This window comes from Bactrocera dorsalis, chromosome 2, assembly GCF_023373825.1.
Source record: "Bactrocera dorsalis isolate Fly_Bdor chromosome 2, ASM2337382v1, whole genome shotgun sequence".
NCBI classification, from domain to species: Eukaryota; Metazoa; Arthropoda; class Insecta; order Diptera; family Tephritidae; genus Bactrocera; species Bactrocera dorsalis.
The window spans coordinates 90,005,388-90,027,294 of NC_064304.1; the positions used below are offsets into that span (position 1 = coordinate 90,005,388).

General features: G+C 37.3%; 1 protein-coding gene across 3 annotated transcripts in view; it reads left to right on the forward strand.

Moving 5' to 3' along the window:
• The window catches only part of LOC105230312 (uncharacterized), a 91,990-nt gene extending 71,107 nt beyond the window's left edge, over positions 1 to 20,883 (forward strand). For 2 of the 3 annotated variants that reach the window (XM_049448279.1, XM_011211012.4), the window contains exons 10-13: positions 3,387 to 3,538; positions 4,491 to 4,606; positions 6,897 to 10,500; positions 19,273 to 20,882. In XM_049448279.1, coding sequence (XP_049304236.1) covers positions 3,387 to 3,538; positions 4,491 to 4,606; positions 6,897 to 10,500; positions 19,273 to 19,306 — 3,906 coding nt within the window. In that variant the 3' untranslated portion in view covers positions 19,307 to 20,882. Of the gene's footprint in view, positions 1 to 3,386; positions 3,539 to 4,490; positions 4,607 to 6,896; positions 10,530 to 19,272 lie in introns of all 3 variants that reach the window. The other variant, XM_049448280.1, reaches the window with a different exon arrangement.
• The last annotated feature ends 1,024 nt before the right edge of the window (positions 20,884 to 21,907 follow it).

Below are 21,907 nucleotides of genomic sequence, written 5' to 3' on the forward strand. Positions count from 1 at the left end.
ATTTTAGCTTAACGTATTCAGTTTTAACTAATAATTTCTATATACCTCGCCACTGTACTGCTGGTTTATATAGAAAACTTTCACCTACAAATACTCATATATGTACACCCATTTGCCTATATGTTTTGTACTTTTCCATTAATTTGGAAATTCTGTTACTCCCTGCTTTGTAGAATTTAGCAGCTTTACTGACACAAACAAAAATTAGCAAAGTGCAAAATAAAGTGAATGAAAATATGTAGTTGCAAACAGATATTAAGCAAAAACTTGCAAAACTTTGCTGAACTTTTGATTTGTATTGACTTCTTTGACAGTGGCAACATAGAATATCAAAGAAATGCATGAAAGTAGTAAGTGCAGACAAATTCCCATGACGCTTTGGTATTCAAAACGGTTAGCTGGCTTTGCTTTTATTAAGATATAGAGTGAACCCTAACTTAAAGTACAAATAATAGAATAAAAAGACAGTCACAGCTCTGAACTTTTGTTAATATGCTTGACTTAAAAGCTACACAATCTCTCTTGTTGATCGGCGAATCAATCTTTCGTACAAAAAAAAAATACTTGGTCGTCAGACTTCAATATTCTGAATTATGCTACTACTTCCTTAATTGGACTTACGAGGTATGACAATTAAGTAATGAGACTGATTCCATAAAAACCGTATATTTGAAAATTATTCTACAACTCTGCCATCCCCTTCAAAGTAGTCCCCTTGGGCAGCTATACAGCGATTCCAGCGCGTTTTCCATGCTTCGTAACATTTCTGGAACGCTTCGACTGGGATGTCCGCGAGTACCCTCGTCACGGCCGTCTGGATGTCCGTAATCGACTCAAAATGGGTTCCTTTGATCACCGATTTTATTTTAATAAACAAAAAAAAGTCACAGGGTGACATGTCAAGCCAATAAGGTGGCTGTTGCAACACGGCGATCCCTTTAGAGGCCAAATACTGGGACACGCTGAGGGCGGTGTGGCACGGCGCGTTGTCGTGATGAAGGATCCAGTTACGAGCGATGTCTGGGCGCACCCTGTTGACTCGTTTTCGCAATCTTTCGAGTACTTGGCAATAGTAGACTTGATTCACAGTTTTCCCCGGTGGAACGAATTCTTTGTGAACGATTCCACGGCTATCAAAAAAGGCAATAATCATCGTTTTCACCTTCGACTTGCTCATGCGAGCTTTTTTCGGGCGGGGGGCGCGCGGAGACAACCATTGTGAGCTTTGGCATGACTAAGAGCACTATCACCATACACTCTTACAATTTTAGCGTACGTTTCCGAAGCTGTTTCGCCCAATCTAGCGCAAAATTTTATCGCGACGCGTTGCTCTTGATTTCGTTTTTGCATTTTCGTGACGACCACTACAAACACACGTCTATTCAACTTGACGCAGCAGCCGAACTAAACAAGCTAGACCAATGGTACATATATCAATAGAGAGGGGAGGGATGCCGGAAAAAGAGAAAGGGAATTCAAGGTCACAGGCTTATCACAACCGCGGCAATAAAATCAGTCTCATTACTTAATTGTCAAACCTCGTTTTTAGGAAGACAATTTTACACCAGAAATCATTGCACCCGAGGACCTCGAAAAAGTTAGATACAGCGCTTAAAAAGGTCATTTTCACTATTGTCAGTAAAATCTGTCACTTTTCTGATGTTTTGTTCGAAAACCAAGCTGATTGTAGAAAACCAAGTTTTTTTTTTAATTTTTTCAAAGTTACTTACATGACGACGCAAAGATGGCGCACCCTATACAAATACAAAAAATACCGTTCGCAAATGTACAACTTAAGCAACTTTGTTTTCGCTTCTGGGAAAAAAGTCTTAACAACTCTGACTGGCAGACGGTCTACATTTACGCCGTCATTGAATTATAATCCAAGGAGAAATTTTATGTCTCGTTTATTTATTTGGGATTTCTAAAAAGGAAATTTTGCTTAATGAATCAATTTGGAGCTAAGTTGCCTCAATTAACTCACAATTTTTCGTGATTGCGTTAGTAACCCTTTTGAACATTTTTTCAATAAGAGGACTGTTTTAATAAGAAGTTTAGAATTCAAATTTGTCTTGCACATATATTTTAGAATTTTTAATATTTTTAATAAAGTTTCGTGATTTCACGGTAAGACTTACAGACACACGTATGTGCCTATATAAGCTTATAAAATACTTCAGGAAATCGTTCAATGTAACGGCAAACAGCCACGAAATGTGGGCGTGCGAAAATATTATATTATGAAAATAAAGATACAAAAACACGCAAATAGGGAATTTATGAATTGAAGAAGAACAATTCATTAGTTTTTTTTGTTACATGTGCCAATTTAGAAAAACGTTACTCTACCGCAAAGTAAACTTATCAGGCTTATTGCAATTACCCTCCGCTACATACCTATATTGTAAGCAATTTCGTAAAAATGTAAAGAATTCCTGCTTTTCTACTAAAAATTAACAAATAAACTAATTTTAGTGAAAGAGCAGCAAATTTTTTCCAAAATTCCGCACATTTTTTGCTTGAAAAAAATATATATATTTGATAGTTAATTCTATGCGAAAATTTTGCATATTTTTAATACAAGTATAGTACACATTTTTTTAAATAACGGGAATTTAATTCCTAAACCCACATTCTTGCATTGATACACAAACTTGTCATGCATATTTTGTGGCAAATAAAAATAGTTTTCTGCACTGCGTGTGAATTAGAATAAATATTTTAAAAATAAATTCACGTCGTTTCCAAATCTAATTAAAATAAAACGGAAAGCATTTGCATGCGATACACACACACACATACAACAATAAAGCAATTTGCAAATTTTTATACAATTTCCGGTAGTAAATTGATTTGAAAGGTGAGAGGAAACTATTTTTCACCGAACCACGAGAGAATTCCTTCGATTTATTTATTTTTCACGAAATATTCAGCTGCGCTTTATATCATTTCTGTAAATATTTTGGTTTTGTTTTCGTTTTATATTTATTATTGCATATATATTCGAAAATGCTGTAATTTAAAATTATTTCAACAAGAATTTTAAGAAATTCATTAAAAGTTTGTTGCTTGGTATTTTGTAATGAATTTAGTTTATGTATGTTTATTCGTTTTTTTTTTAAATTTGCTTATTAAAATAGAAGTACATATTTTAGTTTAATAAAAATATAATAAATAAATTGGTATAATTTTGTAATTTTGCTGAAGGTATCGAATTTTTGTCCCAAATAAATTCATCTTAATGAAAACTAAGGAACTTTTACTGGTTTTAATTCTTAAAGCTATATATTGTATTTATTTATATAATATATATACTCGTATAATTGAATACTTAAGTAATTTACTGTTCGTTGTCTTGCTTTAATTTGTCACATATTTATTTACAGTTGCCGCATAGCATTGCGGGCGAAGAGTTGGCCTTCATTTTTGGTGCACCACTCGCACCAGCTGGTCCCTTTCCCAGCAATTCGTATGGCGCACAGGAAAAGCTGCTCTCCGAAGCAGTGATGACATACTGGACCAATTTTGCGAAGACTGGGTAAGTTTTGCCATTTATATATATAAGTATGCATATAATCGCTTTCTTAAGGTTGTTATGCGCATGTTATGGAATGTGTCCCTGTCTTGTTGGGAATTTGTTCATGAAAAGTGGAAATCAAGAATGTGGAATAATGTTTTCCTGCCTATGAAACTAATAAGCTTGAACCCGTTTATAAGGCCTTTATTAAGGAAAAATCGTGAAGTTTGATCATTATAATACAGTTGAGTTTCAATTTTGAATCTCAATCAGTTCATTCAGAATTCAGCCGTGATCATTTATTCTATTCATGCTATTTCCAAAAGTCATATATATAATTAACTATTTATAAAACCATTTCAGAAATCACTTCTGAAAATATTTACATTATTTCTAGACTATATGGACTTATGAAAATGTTATTCCCAAAATCCTCTTATAGCATTTTAACTAAATTCTGCTGTGACTTAGCAAAATTGCAATTGTGATACTGTGAAATAAAAGCGAAAGTGTTTTCTTCGGGCCATTGTGCGTAATGGACTTTACGTAAGCGAATCTAGGAAATGCAGTCAAATTCAATTTTTACTGCAAATGTGTGCAAAACTGCAATGGAGAAAGCTTTACGGCGCTTACTCAGTATATGCAAGTGAGTTTGTTCAGTGCGCGTGTGTATAAGCACGTATGTGTGTAGTGGTGAAGACTGCTGTTGGCAATAGAAATAAAGTTTTATACTTTTGTATATTTCTACACAAGCCGGAATGAATTTCAATTTTATTTTGAAAATGTTCGTTTAAATTTTATTTGTACTTGCTCCTTGGCCCGACCGAACCGACCAGCAGAAAGTGAATTTTCATGACCTTTAAAGTTGATTGCATAGCCGAGATTGCACATCATCAAATAATTGTTTATATATAGTAGTTGCATATGACAATTCCAGCATTTATTTTATTTTGTTATTTTCTATTATCAACAGAAATCCGAAAGCACCATGGAAGGGAAGTTTCATCAATTTGCACGCGCTGGAATGGGATAGGTATGATCTTGATTGGCCGGAATTTAATAAACGAACGCAATCGTATATGAATATTGGTGAGTTGGTAATAGTACAATATAAGTGTGCCTTTTTTTATGTGTGCGGAGTAGATCATCAAATGTGATGGGAGTTCTGAAACTGTGGTTGATTATTTTTCTTCAAAATTTCTCATATTATATTTAGATTTTAGCCTCCAAACTACTATTTTCAGGAATTCACTCTATTCAAAAAAATCGACTCTTTCGGGAGAAAGGAAGCACAATCGTGCCACCACATCACCGACTAATAATTATTAATTTCCGAGTGCCAATGTTTGTCGAAATGTTTTTGTAAACATCTGCAACTATCTTTCATCTCATAAAGCCACGCAGCATAGGTATAAGCGCTCAAGCTTTCCATTCAGGGCTTAAGAATCTAAATCCCTCATCAATAGCGATCAATATTATTGAACCCTTGCCACAATAGACTGCACGTTGCAGCAATGCTATTATAAAATTTAATTAGAAACTAAGGAATCTCATTAATATAACCTGTGAACTGTGAAATTACTGAATTGCTTGTTGTTTTTGTTCCGAATACTAAGCAAAGCAATGTAAAACATAGCAACTAAATAAATTGTTATAATTAGGAAAAGCAATATGAGATTAATATGCTCTCAATAAAATATCCATAGCCTTTCGGCTGCAGGGAGCGCAGCTCGTCGGTAAATCGTACCGTTTATGTAATAAGCCATTTATGTGTGTAGCCCTAAAAGCCCATTAAATTAATAAAGATTTATAAAAGCCTAAAAAGGACGATGAGCTCTAGCCTTCGTCTAGGATACGGCTGTGTAGACAGTTACATAAATATGAATAAGTGTGTGTCTATGTGCTCTTGCTATGCGCTCAATAGACGCTCAGCCACTGCCACAACCATCAACTGCCTATTAAAGCAATAAAAGCAATAAATATGTGTGTGCAAACGTATGTTTGTGCAACGTAACGAGCGAAAGTATTCCACTAATTGGTAGCCGTTTAATTCAATTTGACTTTCGTTCGAAGAAGTGCGCACAGGCGAATACGCACACTCGTGCAGGCTTACGTTGATTTTGTGTGTTGGTGTGTGGGGGCAAAGGATGGCAGTGGGAGCATTCCATGCAAAATATGCAACAGCTGGAATTTCGAATAAAACTGATTTCAACATATTTTCGTAAAATTAAATTTTTACCCTTTCGAACGATTAAGTTAAAATTTAAGGACCAATAAGCTGACCCTTAGGTGGTTTATGCATTGCCAGATGTTAAATACCAAAACATTTCTGCGCGTAACGAATATTTTGCTTCAAGAATAACTGTTATATATTTCTATTCTACAAATAATATCATTTCGTACTTTAGAAAATATATACAGCTCTGAACCGCATTAAAACACTAGTGGTAAACTCTATCCGTAAAGTAAGACATTCAAACATTTTTAGCTAAAGATCGTTATAACAAATGGAATGCCGGCATCCTTAAAAAATAGATGATCCAATTCTCAATAATTCTCGTCAATATATTTAGTTATCAAATTGGATAGTTTACATAAATAGAGTTATTAAAAAAATCTTATATTTTTAATTTTTGGTACATTTCAGACCAGATCGTCTAAAATGATATGATATAAATCCCGTTAATAATACTTTTTCAAGTTAGGAATGCACAAATCTTTTAACTGAAATAACATAGAAAAGCCTTACATAATTATAATTAAAGGGTCTGATAGCTTCAACAAATTAATAACCAAATTTAGGCCACGTTGAGTTAAACTGACCTGCAGAAAACCAATTACAGGAACAGAAAGCTCTTAGGTGTTCATACAAGTACTTTTTTAACATTGCCTGGGTCAGCAGCTTTAACAATTTTTTCTCTCGTATGGCTCGCAAATAAAGTGAAGAATATATCTTTGCTTACTTACTGCGATCAAGCTTAAAAATCGTTGATACGAAGATCAGTGTGTTAGTCATTACCAAGAGCTTATCTATGCTATGGGCATCTGTCTATGACTTATGTACTTGGTTAAGAGTGGTTTATGAATATTTTGATTTATATACATATGTAATATCTATTTTACATAAATAAGACAGCACTAGTCATAAAGAAAACTCTATATAACGAGGCTTGGCTTTTAAAACTTATATGTGGAGTACCCCTCATGAACCTTGCACAAGTGCAACAGCTCTTCAAAAAACAGAGCCATTTACTCACTTAAGTCAATGCAACACATTGCATTGAATCAACTCGTTTCTACTTCATACCTCCTCTTCACACACACATACATACCAAAATACATAGCGGCACTGACAAATTTCTTCATTATATATTCACAGGCATACCACCAACGATTGGCTATAAGTACCGACAAATCTATATGAATTTTTGGAACAAAGAGTTGCCCGATGAACTGAACCAAATTGCAAACATACAACGGCAGCCGTATTTGCATACAACCCTGTACAATGGAGCCGATGCTGTCTTTGGTACGAGTAGTGCCACTGCTGCAACACAGCATACATATCCGGTGCAGCGGCATGGTGGGGGCGAAGTAATAACCGGGCACATGAGTCAATTTGGCACACGTGATAATGGTGCCGAGGATCCAGTACGCACATTGAAACTACTACTACAGGAGCCATGGAAATTAGGTGGTAACAAAGATGGTGGCGGCAGCGCAAGCGATGCGAACGCGGCTGGCGATACCTTTGCAGAGAATATGTACAATGCGCCACCGACTTTTGGCGTGACGAAGCAAGCGAACGACGAACAAATCTATGCGATGGCCGCAAATGGTGTAATGGGAGGGCTAGCTGGCATGGGAAGAGGCAGTGCAGTGCCTAGAATAAATGACTTGGGTGGTTTTAGCGAAATTGGTGTTGGCAGTGGCGCAACGCTAGCTGGCGGCAATGCAATTTATGGAGTGCCAAGAGCGGAAATTGCCGAGTATGACAATGGTATTGGTGGTGGTGGTGGTGATGGAGGTAGTGATGGCAGTGGTGGCACAGGTAATGATGCGAGTAGCAGCACTGTCGTTGGTGACGAAGCCAGCGCTGGCAACAAAGAGGAAGTTGCCAAATCAGAGACGACAATACAACTACTCATCGGGCTGATTGCCGTCTTCATTGTGCTTAATGTCATAATTTACTCGACATTCCTGCTGCAAAGGAAGAAGAAAGCGCACTCAATGCAACGAAAACTGGGCGGCATACTCAGTTACGACGGCACCACGGACGATGAATTCAAGCGCTCGAAGCAAAATGACGGCGATGAGAGCTACATTCTGGACATTGTACGCAAATCGAACACTTACGAAGCGGTCAAAACGGAACGTTCGCCGATTAATGGCTTTCAAATGACACGACAACTGAGCACCTCCACCGTGGACACACATACCAAAGTGTGCGCTTGGATGTCTGCTGCAGTCGGCGCCGCTGCGGATGCAAAAGCGTGTGTTGGTGGGGGTGGGGACGGCAGCTCAAAGGGTGGTTCGAAAAAATCCTCTTCGCCCACGTTTTCCTCACTGCGTAGCAGCAGCGCCGGCGGCAGTTTCAAGCAGCCAGTGGGATCACAGAAAGTGAGCGTCGCTGTTGATGCCACAACATCGGCACGCAGCAGCAGCGTAATGGAGCAAGAGCCGATTGAGGTGCACAAATTAAAGTCAGATGGACGCAACATAATTATCTGCCAGGAGGTAGAGGTAACCGATCAGGATTTGCTCACGCCGCAGAACTCTTTGGATAGCACACGTTATGCGCTTACCCGCCAGCATTCAGCCGCCACCGAGCCGTGTGAGGCGGAATTGCCACAACAGGGCCAATTGCCGCCATATATGCCAATCGCGCAGCATGCGCATTCACACTCGGATCCAGTTGATATGCAACACTACTACAGTGGAATATGCGATACCATTGAAGAAAATGAAAAGGTGACCAGTTTTCGTGGTGAGGATGTAAATGTGACCAGTCGTGACGATGATGATCATGATGGTGGAATGGCCAGTATCTGCCGTACACCAGCTCAGCAACTACAAGTTATCAAAAGTCGTAATTATCCCAAGGTTTTGCCAACAACCAATGCAAATATCGAATTTCATGCAAACCCTAATGACTCACCACCCATGACGCTGGACCTGCGCACCACTAATAAACGTAACTCATTGCCGCCTAATAGCTTTCTGCCGCACTTCAGCAGCACACTAGGTGCTGGCGGCACTACGGGTGCACGTTATCCACCACTTCCGCCACCGCGCACAATCTCCACGCTTGGAAGGAAACCTTCGACGCGCCGTAATAGCAGCAATATCACCACATCACCATTAATGCTGGCTCACGATTGCACAGCCGAGGAGGAAGACGAGCCGCCAATCACGCAGAATACACTTATCGTGGGTCCCATAGTACCGCAACAGAAGCCTAAGGCGCAAGCGGGCGCTGGCGGCGATACTAATTACTCGACGCTTAAGCGCGCTGAGCTCACCGCAGCTGACAAGGCGCCCTATAATAGCCTGACAAGCAGCGGAGCGGAAGAGGTAATGGGCACAGCAGCAACCAAACTTATGCATAGCTCCTCGGAAGCATCATTAACGCCAGCCAATCCTCAAATCGGCTCAAAACCGAACGCCACGACATCAGGTTGTGTTGGCGGTGTGACGACATTCTTAAGTAATGGTGCAAGTGCGGGTTTGCAAAGCTTCGAAAGCCGTCCCATTGCCGTCGAAGTAGAAGACAAATTGCTGCAAAAACACCAACATGCCGACGCGAAACGAACACACCACACTGAGCGTATTTATGCGATACAACAGCCAACTAATTTGCCAGCCACACAAAGTGAAGGCAACACAACAGCAGGGACGCCAAATGCATTGACACCGACACTAATTACACCTACATTAATGAATTTGGCAGGCCATCAATGTGGCGGTGTACGCAATAATGTAATGAAAACAACGGGTTACAACAACAATAGCGGTACAGCCATTGCCCCTGGCAGTACGGATATTTATGCACAACCCAATAAGTCGAAAGTTAAAGCGAAATCGAATTTGACAGCGCCACGTGAGAATATTCCCAGTGAGCAATCAGCAATAGCTGCAACACCCTCACCACACATCAAGTCACCTTCGAGAGGTGTTATACCCGCTTTGGCGCACCCACACGATCACACATCGAAGTCAAGTCCGCTTGATGACAAGGCTAAAGGTAACTCGCTATCAGCAACAACTACTAAAATAACAACCGGTTTAGGTGCAACGGAACTGACAAACACTGGCGTCGACAAACCGGTGACAGCTATGAGCAAGCAAACAATGGAAGCTGTGACAGCAGCAGTGGTTCAGAAAGCTCCTGTCACGGCTAACGACACAAGTGCAACAGTAAGTAAAACAAACGATGCAACAGTGCCACACTCGTGCATGCCACAAATGCCGATGAGCGCCGCCTGCTCAGGCAGCTTACAAGAACGATTAGAGCAAAAGCAAACCGAACAACGACAACAAGGCGTAGCGACCGTAGCCTTGACAAAACATGGCGTAGACGGTGCAACAGCAAAAACAGCAGTAGCAGCGTTACGCGTACCTGTCAATTGCACGTCAGCCACACCGACAATGACAACGACAGCGGCAACGACAACCGCAACCAGGACAATAGCAGATGCCATCGCCGCGCAATTGGCGCAAACAAAGCCTTTAAAGGCAGCTCTAGCGTCCGGCATAGAGAAACCATCAACCGTTGGCGACAGTGTCAGCAGGCAGGCAAGTTTGCGTGACTCCTGTCTGAGCTCGGTGTCAGCGCGTTCAACAGATTCCAGAGCGTCCTCGGCGTGTTCGACGTCGTCTTCAGGTTCCACAGCATCATCAAATGCCTCTACCGCAACGGGCACGTCCTCTTCTGCCTCGTCGTCGTCGTCCACGGGCACTGTACGCACCGAACTGCAACAAAAGTAATAAGATAAACTAACTCCCGCCCTAAGTATACAATTTATTCAGTTTTTTGCCTGCAACTAACGTGCCACCGCATGCTGTGCAATTAATTGAGTTCGCTTATACTATACTCCTTCAGTGTGGCATATTGGTGATCTGCTTTCACTCACCATTTTGTACTTTTTTGTATTGCTTGATGTTGACCAACTCGATGTTTGGCTTTAATGTTTTTCGCAGAAGTGCGGTTCTTGTAGTAATATTTTCTGTCGAAATCAGGCGAAATTGTTAGGCTTATAACATTTTTTTTGTAAGAATGATTTTATTTTATTATTCGTTCATAAACTACGAGTGTTATAACCAGAAGGAAGAAGTACACCCCTTGAAATACCAGGTTGTTCAATAAGTTTTGTTCTGTGGTAAGAAAAACACAATTTTATGATTCAAAATATACTTCATTATTCAGTATAATCACCATGAACATTGACACACTTGCTCCAACGATCCTCTAAGCTGTGGATCCCATCCCTGAAGTGAGAATCTGGAAAGTCTGCAAAATACACTTCAACGTCCGTTATTACCCCTTCATTTGATGAAAAACGCTTGCCAAGCGTTTTTTGAGTTCTGGAAACAAATGGAAGTCGCTGGGGGCTGAATCAGGTGAATACGGTGGATGTTCCAAAAATTTGAACTTTTATTCATGGATTTTATCCATTGCCAAATTGTTCATATGACACGGTGCATTGTCCTAATAAAAAATAATATTTTTCTTTTGCAAACCGGGTCTTTTTTCACGAAGTTTTTCCTTCGACTGGTCCAAAAACTTGCAATAATATTCAGAAGTAATTGTCTAACCAGTTTGCAAGAAATCCACAAACAAAATTCCTCTCACATCCCCTGAAACTGATGCCATAACATTCTTGACCGATTTTCGGACACGAACTCGTTCCGAAGCCGAACAACCAGGTTCATACCATTCTTTAGCCTCTTGTTTTGATTCAGGATCATGATAATAGACCCAAGTCTCATTTCGACTTTAGCACTTTTAAAACGCTTCAAATATTACTGAGAGAGTCGCATTCGAATGTATTTTTCTTTCATTGTTAGCGAACGCAGCACCCATTGTGTTCGCTTTCTAAAACCCAAAATTTCACTAGTAGCAACGCGCTCTCTTATCGAACGACAAAACTTATTGAACAACCTGGTATGTTCAGGAATTTTTTCATGAATTTATATCTAAAATAATGTTATAGTGACATCATCTCTCAGATCATACCATTTAACTGCCACCCAACATAGCCGATCAAATGAAGATAAGAACCTTCATAAAATATATATTTTCTTTAATATGTAACCTTAATTCGACTTAACGTTAAAGGTTTCTCTTGTTTCTAAGTTGAGTCATGTTAGGAAAACTGAATTCTTGTCGCAACATCGTAAAGAAACGTTATAAACTTTCCACTTTACCGGTTAGTAACACCTAGCGGTACTTTTATTACTTCATTTAGCAGTCATCTATATGCAAAATAAAAGCGCACTTCTAGAGCTCAATCGATTTAGTTTCCGTTTCCTCACATCGCGTGCTGTTTAGCAAGGTCCCGCTGCAGTTTGTTGCACCCTCCACTGGCGCTTGTGCCCGTCACGTTTACTATATAACATTCTATATAAATATGTATTTTTTGTGAAAAGTTTTATCGTTATTCGGCTACTTTGCATAGTTTGTGCGAGAATGAGCATTTATGCGTTGATGATATGGCGCCGCATCCTCACAACGGCTGATATGCAAGGCAGGAGCGCTCGCGAAACATGCGCAACTGTAAACATTCACCCTTACAATACATATATTTAAATATTTACGTATACGTACATAGCGGCAAATAGTTGCGTTGTGTTGCAGAATTTCGCTGTGACAGCAAACAAAATTTATTTTTCGCAAAATTATGTTATTTCGTAAATTGGTTTTCAGTGGTTTCCGGAGCGGAAACCAAAAGTATACACACAAATGCCGCCACAACTATTGGTCCCGCAGAGCGCCGGTTATTGTTTCACACGGTCTGCTGCTGCGGTTCGTCAGTGGAGCAGTTGCTGAACTATGCATTGTTGTTGGAATTTTATGTTGACTTTGCTGCTGGTCCGACTTGAGTTGTCCCGCCTCACAGCCGTTTGCTACGCATACTACAATCGTATATTTATTTTGCTCGTAGTGATGTGAAATTGAAATGCATACTTTAATATATATTTATATATTTAGATATGTATATATGTATGTGCTTACATTCGAATAGTTTTATACATATTTAAGTCTATGCGTATGTTTGGTGTAAATTTGTGTGTTTGTTCGCATTTTTGGCGCTTGTGGCAGTCAAATGACTGCGAATGATTACTGGGTGTGTCTCGCTTGAATGCTTGAAATTGATAAGCGTTTGTTTGTGTTAGGTTTCGTGTGTGTGTGCAGGGCCTTCTGTTTGCTTACTTCGATCGATAGACGCAAATTGCCAGCAGCATTGACGGAACAAATCGTGCCTACTTTCTTTTCTCTCAACCACTGCCCAAGCAATATTCAAAATTTTATGACATAAACTGAATTTGTCAAGTTGGCTATAGAAATGCACAGGTTTGCCAGTCGGCCAGCAAGTCCTTAGCCGATAAGTCAGCCAAACAGTAAGGCAGCCAGACAGTCAGTCAGTAAGCTGGTCATTAAGTCACGAAGTAACTCAGTCAGTCAGCCGAAGCGAACCACTCAACACACTTGCCGTTCACTGATCCAACTTTGCAGCCGAGTGCCTTCTAGCTGCACATCGCTCACCGCCTCGCTTGCCTAACCAAACACAAACCTAATCAACTTAACCGCCGTCTACCCACCAAGTCATAACTATCAGCAAAGTCTGCTGATTGCCAACTATTTCTGATAGTTTTGCTGTAGGTTCATTTTATCCTTTTTTGGCTTTATCATTTCTCTCTCTATGTTTGTGCTCACAAATATTTTCCATACTTGAATTCATAAATTTTCTATGGGTCCATTTATTGACATCTCGAAGGAGTTTAATATTTTATATATATGATAAAGTATAAATGAATACGTCCTGTAGGAAATATTAGAAAGTAGAGAGTAATAACTCAGAAGTTTGCATTTTCTCACAAGTAAAATAGCTAAATCCATTACAATCACAGAAACAACATTTTCACTCAATTTTCTCGACATTTAATTACTCAATATTCCTGCTTTATTTTAGCCTACATTGTCTACTCATTAGCCAGTTTCCTCACCGGGTATATTTGCAACTAGCTACCCGTTCACCTCAACGTCTCCGTCTGTTTGCCCAACGTTTGAATTTCTGACATTATAAGCCAGCTTAAAATCACCAAAATGACTACCAAATTCAACAAAAATTGCTGGCGAACATTCATAATGCCATCGTTTATGGTTGTATGCCAAGTGGTCTGAAATTACCAAAATGTGTTTGTGTGACAAAAATAAACAAAAAAGAATCGAAAATATTCTTCAATTCATATTGAGTTAGTGGGCAATTTTCCTTCCAATTTTTTTACATAGAATCTTTCTTTGTTTGCCGTTGAAATGGGAATTTCAAGTGATTTGCGCGCAGCAATCGGGGATTTCTTGATTTTGTATGACACAGTTGGACATCACAAACTTTAGGCATTAACGAAAAACTTCCAGAATGTGCGCTCAAAAAGTTATTTAAAGCATCGCAACGCATTGATAGCAAACTTTTTGTCATTAGTTGGGAATTAAATCTTAAAGCATTGCCAAGAAATGGAAAATTATTCTATGGATGAATTGAGTACAGTGTGTTCAGTGTATACAGAAATAAACTAAGGCTCGGTGAATCCTTCTTGTAAGCTGTCTTGTTTCTTTCGCGATAACCACAGTTCCTGCCGCCATACTTTATACTTTTATAAGCAACGAAAAGTAAGACTTTGTTCGCAATTTTCAAATTTTTAATATATTCTTCAAAATCTATAATTCCTGAAATGACGCATAACACTCAAATAATATTCCTTCTTGACAGTTTGGCCGGTCGAAAGAAACTCGGAATACTATACACCACATTTCGATAATCGAAAAAAACTGTCAACACAACCTTGATTTTTGTGCTGCTTTGACGTGGTTTTTTCGGCTTCGGCTTATTTGGCCAATTGATCGTCCATTTCCAGGTCATATGCATAGATCTAAGTCTAATATGTTTCGTGACGCCAGTAGGATATCTGACTGTTACTCGTCGAATCTCAAGCACGAATTCCCTTATTTTCATCCTGGACGTAGTTCCTTGACAAAGCGTTCTCGACCCTTTTTGAGTAATTTGTACCAATCAAAAACACTTACTGGCGAAAAAAAATAATCGCCGACTACCATACCATTAAGGGAAAAATTGGTTTTTGTCTGAAATATCAATTAAAAAATCTTTCTACTTTTTGCCCATAGTAGTAACGGGAAACACTGATGTGCGGTTTGAAAATATCTATGTTGAAAGTATTTTATTCTCAACAGCTTGAAAATTTTCCTTAACCAACTGCTTGAGCATTTCGCCTGACAAACTATAACTGTTGCATTAGTTAGAGCCTGATTCCCCAGAGATTAATCACCATCAAATTAGTAGCCACATTCAGCTGGATTTGTTGCTGTCTAAATAGCAGTTTTGAACTAACCCAATATACACAGATCATAATGTCATTCTTGCAATTAAGCTGAGAGAAACATTGCCACCGATACCCATATCAAATCTGCAACACTTGGAATACTTTCAGTTTACTTTGCAACTTTCAACTCAATTAGATGACTAATTAAATCATTTATTTGGCATTTAGGGACATCAAACTCCCCGCGAAGCTCTGTCTCCTCCTACACCTTTTGTATTATTCTTGTGGAATTTAGCTACAATCGAGCTTGCCAGAAAACACCAAGACCACATTGTTGATATAATTGTAGAAATATTTACCAGCTTACAATAATGCTTGTGGCAAGTTCTCTTAAATCTCTGCAAACACTTGAAGAAAAGCCGAAATAATTTATGTATCCTTTTGAGTGGTTGGTGGGCTTGACAACAGGGCGGTTTGCTGTCAGCCACACTAACAAGAAATAAACAGAGACAAACGTAAAGAGTTGGATGAGCAAGAAAATAGATATGCAAATTATCGTATATAAATATCAAAACCAATGATAACAAAAGGTTGATTTGTGAATTGTTTAAGCAAAATATACGAGATATCTGAATAGAGGGTGCACTTTCTATAGATTTGAAAGGATTGCACAACGTTGATAATTACTAATCCAATGAGATGGTCAGCTTCTTACCGCACCAGAGTCTATATCCATTACATATAATTTCATGTCCATGGGATCGGCGGATCTTAGGAATTGATTACTACTGATTTATGCTCAGTTTCTGTAATAAGAATTCTCTGAACGACTGATATTAAAATGATGGTATATAGGCTAGGCACACAGATCTCCTGATATGGCTCGCTCTGCTTTCTTTTTGTTTAATTATTCGGAAAGAAAGTCGAAACAGTCGGTAACCAACAACATTGATGAACTTAAAGCAAGTATTCCTTTCGAAATCGTCGCTAATTTTTCCAGGCTTTAAAATTATATTAATGTTGTCAGAGTCAATGTTTTATTAAAAAAAAAAGATTAAAAAAATTGCTGAAAAAGCTAAGTTTATACATCTTAACATAAAGTATGGCGCACCCAGTATATCAATCTATATATTTATAGTATATATACTATATATAGTTTCGTATAAAAACTTTAAGATTCTTGCAATTTTTGCAGTGAAACAATTTCATTTTCTTTGGCCAACACTAAAATCTGGGTCGAGTGTGCCTTTAATGAATATTGGTAGTGCAAAGATTGTAGAAATTACGTAGTATGTTTTTAAGTAATTTTTTTGAGCTGTTTGCAGTAAATTTTTGTGGCATTCTCTTTATTAGAATTTTCTGTTTAACTTTTGGCTCACCTGCGGTCAGCAGCATAATATGTATTTTTCCTTAGTTCCTCAATAAGCGAATTGCTTGCTTGCCACAAGTGAAGGCAAAAAACAAATATTTTAGAAAAGAACAAACAATAGTCTGAAAATCCATCATGGAAATTAAAATCTGTAGGTCAAGTTGCACGTACCGTGTTGCAACTTTTAGCTATTCTTTCGATATGTATATAAGCATTTCTATTACTTTCTGACATGGTGCATACGTACATACATCAAGAGTAGTAACACTTGGTCGTTATTATTGTTGTTATTGTACTCTGCGGGAATTGCCGCCTGGAATCTTTTTTAATTTTGTTAAGCCACAAATGAGTGCCGTTAAAGGGTGTGGTGATTAAATGTGTGCATAGAACTTGAGTAGCGTGCATAAAACCAACAAACAAGGCCTTGCAGTGGTAAAATTGAAGGTGACTTTTGCCTCGGGAAACAGCCGGAAGTTAGATATAGTACAAAGCAGCTGTTGCAAGAAAATATATAAAATTTTTTCAATACCAAATTCGAGGCAAATTGAAAAACTAAGCTAAGGGGAATAGTTGAAGCAAACAAAGAAATTGGTTACCAAAGTAGTTTTAATATGTGAGGCTGCCACGGTTTTCCAAAAATTGTATACCTCGAAGAGCTTTTAGGTCACCATTAGCTCGTTAACGTGAGAATTAATAAAATTTAATTTTCTGAAAGACTGCAAATTTGTGGAATTGGTCAGCTTAGTAAAGCTGGCAAGTCACAATTTCATATGGATTCATGCTGTTAAGCAAAGATAAAGTGTTTCATAGCTTTAAAAATTGACGATTTTAAGACAATAGTACATAATAAGTCAATTTATAGTTTCCCGACCTCACATATAGATGACACTACTAGAATGAAGTTCATATGACTTTTAGTTGGCCTTAATCTTCAAATGTATTGGTTCTTACCGAAGATAACATCAAAAAATCCACAAAATAATTTTGGATGACCGTAAAGGGAAGTTATTCAAGATATCAGGCAATCTTAAGATATCAACGGAACATGTACATCATATCATTCACGAATATTTTGGTATGAGAAAGCTCTGTGCAAAGTGGGCACTGCGCGAGCTCACTTTTGACCAAAACAGCGACGCGTTGATGGTTCGGAGCAAAGTTTGAAGATATTCAAGCATAATAAATCGAAGTTTTGGCGTCGATATATTACAATGGATGAAACATGGCTACATCTTCTCACTGCAAAGTCCAATTGACAATGATCCAAGTGGACTGCATATGATGAAGTCGCTCCAAAGCGTCAAAAAACACAAGAGTCGCAAGGTTATGGCCTTTGTAATGTGGAATGCGCATGAGATAATTTTTATTGACTACTTTGAAATAGAAAGGAGCATCAATAGCCACTATTACGTAGCTTTATTGGTTCATTTGAAAAAAAAAATCGGCGAAAAACGGCCGCATGGAAAAAAAAGCAGTAGCAGTTTCATACGGACGACGCACCGTATAACAAGTCAGTGTAGCGATGGCAAAAAATCAGGAATTCGGCTTTGAATTGCTTGTGCATCCACTGTATTACGCAGATCTAGCGATTATTTCTAATTCTCAGGTCTCAAAAGAGCGCTGGCTGGTCGAATGAAGTGGTCATCGCCGAAACTGAGGACTATTTTGAAACATAGAATAAATCTTCTGTTGAATATAAAACAAATTTTGCTAAAAAATGTATTTTACTATGGTAGGCCGTGGACCTTTCAGTTTACTGTCTTGTTGTTATACTAGCGATGTCTAGTTCACTGGCAACTACTCATCAATCGTGTTACTGCTGTTGTATTGTCAGTTTTATGCTTATATAATCAGAATACCAGCTGCAACACTCTTCTTATGATGCAAACATATTTTCAAAATTTCTACAAATTTCATGGGAACTTAAGCATCAAATATACATAAAGTTTAATAAATTACCAAAATTGCTCTCCTCGTACTCGAAATGTAACAAAAACTTATCAATTTGATGAAAATGTTGCCTTCCTGTGTCTGGCTATCCATCCAAAATAACAAAGTGAAATGCTTAGCTTAAGTAGGCTTAAATATTCAATGTAGCCAACTCTGCTCTCAGTGATCTGCTTGCATCTCTTTCATTTTCATAGGAAGAATATGATATAATAAATAAATCTGCTTTACCTTACATTCTAAATCAAAGAGGCTTATAAATCCTATCACAGAAGTGCTAAAGGTAATTTATTGGTATAAACATACAGGCAAACTTTGTTTGTGTGCTTAAATTTCACGAAATCAGATACTAATGATGATCAGGATACCTTAATTCAATGCAAGCGCTGGAAATAATTTCTGTAGTAATTTGCTTTGTTGAAATCTAAGCAACAGCTGCAAGGCAGTACAACCACTAGCTGCTATTTATGTATGTATTTGCATACGTGTAATGTCTATTTAATGTGTGTGTGTTAGTGCATTGGTGCTGACAGTGAGTGAAATGAGCTTTGTTTGAGCAGAAATGCAGAAGGCAAGATACATGTAATTGTTAATAAGAGACAGCTTGGCAGTTTGTCGCTTAAGCAGGTCGGTATAGTCCATGTATGCGCCTGTTGTTAGCGAATTTATATATGTATGTGTATGAATGACAAGCACTCGTACCAACTGCTTAAACGTATAAGTATATAAGTAAACAATACTGTCTGTAAACATAGTCAATTGTGTTTTTGCTACCACTACATATTGTTGTATTTGTTTTTGCCTTGCTATTGTTACAAGTTTCGTTGACTGAAACCCTTCAAATATCTATCATATATATTACTACGATATCTATTTACAGGATTAGTGGCACCAAACGACCAACACAAATTTAATACCAACAAGCAATCAATGAAATGAGTACGGAATACTTACACAACAACAATAATAACACCAAAAGCGCAAACAACTAAAAATAACAATCACAACGTGCAGATAAGTCAACAATGGCTGGTGAGCAGGTGAATTGTGTCGTTGGCAACGAAACTAGTGTGTGGACCAAGAAATTTAACAAAAGTTTGCATTTAATGCAATTACGTATACGCCATGTATGCCATACCAAGGAACCTCACAATACAATCCAAAACAATGGGCAAATGTAGCCTTGTCTAAAAGTGTATATGTACTTATGTATTTGTGCGTAAAACATTTAGCTTAGATGATTTCAGTGCAAAGTATGCGGCAAGCGAGCGGCAAATTGACGAAGACAAACTTTGCACATTAAAATCAAGCGTGAGTGTGAGCAATTACTTGTCATCACTACATGCACGTGTATATAATACACAAATATATATTATATTTGCACAGCTTCGTTTATGTATTTATAAGTTGCGGTTAAAGCAAAAACACAATTATTTATAAGTAGGAAGTAGAAAATCATTAAACTGCTTATAGTTCTTCAGGTACGGTTTGAACGTAGTCATTATTAGAATTAATTATTATATAAGAAATCAGCTAAATTGTTATAATCTTTAACTATTATGCAACCCATAAAATATATGCTTAAATTAGACTTTATTTAGACATAAGAATGTAATATTACAATATAATAGTTATTAAAAGCAGAGGTAACAACACATAATCTATTAAAGAAATAGCAAGCGCTGGCCTTAATGGTTTTGAATACCTTTAATTTAGTTTTAATTTGTATTAGTATTAAGTAAAGGCTATGCTTGTACTATTTGAAGAAAATAGGAATAATGTACAATGCTCTTATCAGTATACGCAAAAAATGCACGAAAATTTAAGTTTTTTAATAAAATTGAAAATTAATGAAATGTAATAATAATATAATATTTTGGTATATTTGTAATAATATATGGTTTGAACACACAAAAGCTGTTTCAAACTGGCTTAAACGTTAACTGAGCACTCTTTTTTACCTCAAGAGAGCGGGAGACCATAGTCGGTTGACAGCGAAATACCCGCAGTAAGACACAGTCGTTTCACAATCTACAATTTCTACAATAACTAATAATACAAGTAGTGAAAATCGTTATTCAGCAATACCATCAAGCAGTTCTGCGGTTCAAATCAAAGATTTTTAGTTTGGCTTTCGAACTACTGTATTCGGATGTGCTAAATTATCTGATAAAATTTTTATTTCTATAAATAACTACAGTATCTGATAATATTGTCATTTTAATTGAGAACTACTCCTGTACCGATCATTGCATTCGACTACCTATTACTTCTATCTTTCTCTACTATAAATGTGAACCCACATATTATCTCATTACTTTTATTATGGTTACTTGTTTATCGTTTCAGATAGCTGATCACGTACTAGTTGAGAGTAAAAGCCCCTTTACGACTTTTTGTTATCATCTAGCTCATAAATGTATGCTAAGTTTGCAGTCGTTATTTCTTACTTATTTCGGTGTTTAACCTGGTGTACCATATAAGCAATTTTTGTGCAAAAGTTTATTTTGGAAAGATACTTAGTAAAATTTTGCAGCTTATATAAAACTAGCTTCACTAGTATAATTCCACAATTTGTAAACTGCACTGCACCCTAGCACCAACGTTCAAGAGCAGTAAAGTAGTGGCAGCTTAGAGAAGTTAAAGCGGACTTTCTATCACATTAATCCAACGGGATAAGGGTTTTGTGTTCTTACGTTTTCTTCTGATGAAGAAAGGAAGATATTTATCGTGCTTTTAACTATTTTCCTAGTCTCTTTAACAAGTAAGCGGAGCAGCTGGTATAATCTCCTTAGCCACAGTTTCCACAAAACAAAATAGTCCTCAATTGATACCCTCAAAATGATTTTGAGCTCAATTTCATAGCTTTTAATTAGCCCTTGACTCAAAAAATTTCTTAAAATTTTTCTTAATTCACACAAATTAAACAAAAATTATTTAAAAAATTATGTTTTTTTTGTTTATGACAGTGTTCAAGTTATTTATATAAATAACCGCTTTTCGACAGATTTTTCTATGTTCAGGGCCATAACATTTACATGTCTGTAGTAGAATATTGCCTCTTTAGTAATTTAAAGAGCTGCCATAATTTTGTTAATAAATAAATACCAACGTGTTCGTTTAAATCAATGATTTTCCATTATTAAATATGCAAACTTTATGAAAGTCTTTAAAAAAATAATTACCACAATTTTTTATTACACATCAATAGTTTAAACTCGTAACCTTAATAACATATTTTTTTTGATACAACATCGCCAGCAACCAAACACCAACCATTATATAAAATATTTGCACATACACACCGCAATTCAAATTAGAATTTTTTCCCTATTGAATAAATTACATTAAAATAAAGCAAACAAAATGTGCATATGCACAAAGTATTATCATGAAGTATCTATGTAATTACACTTAAACGCAATTAAGTGTCTAATATTTGCCAGCAATGAAAAAATATTTACCAAAATATTAAAACTACACCAGTTAATAAAAACACTTTAAACGAATTCAAT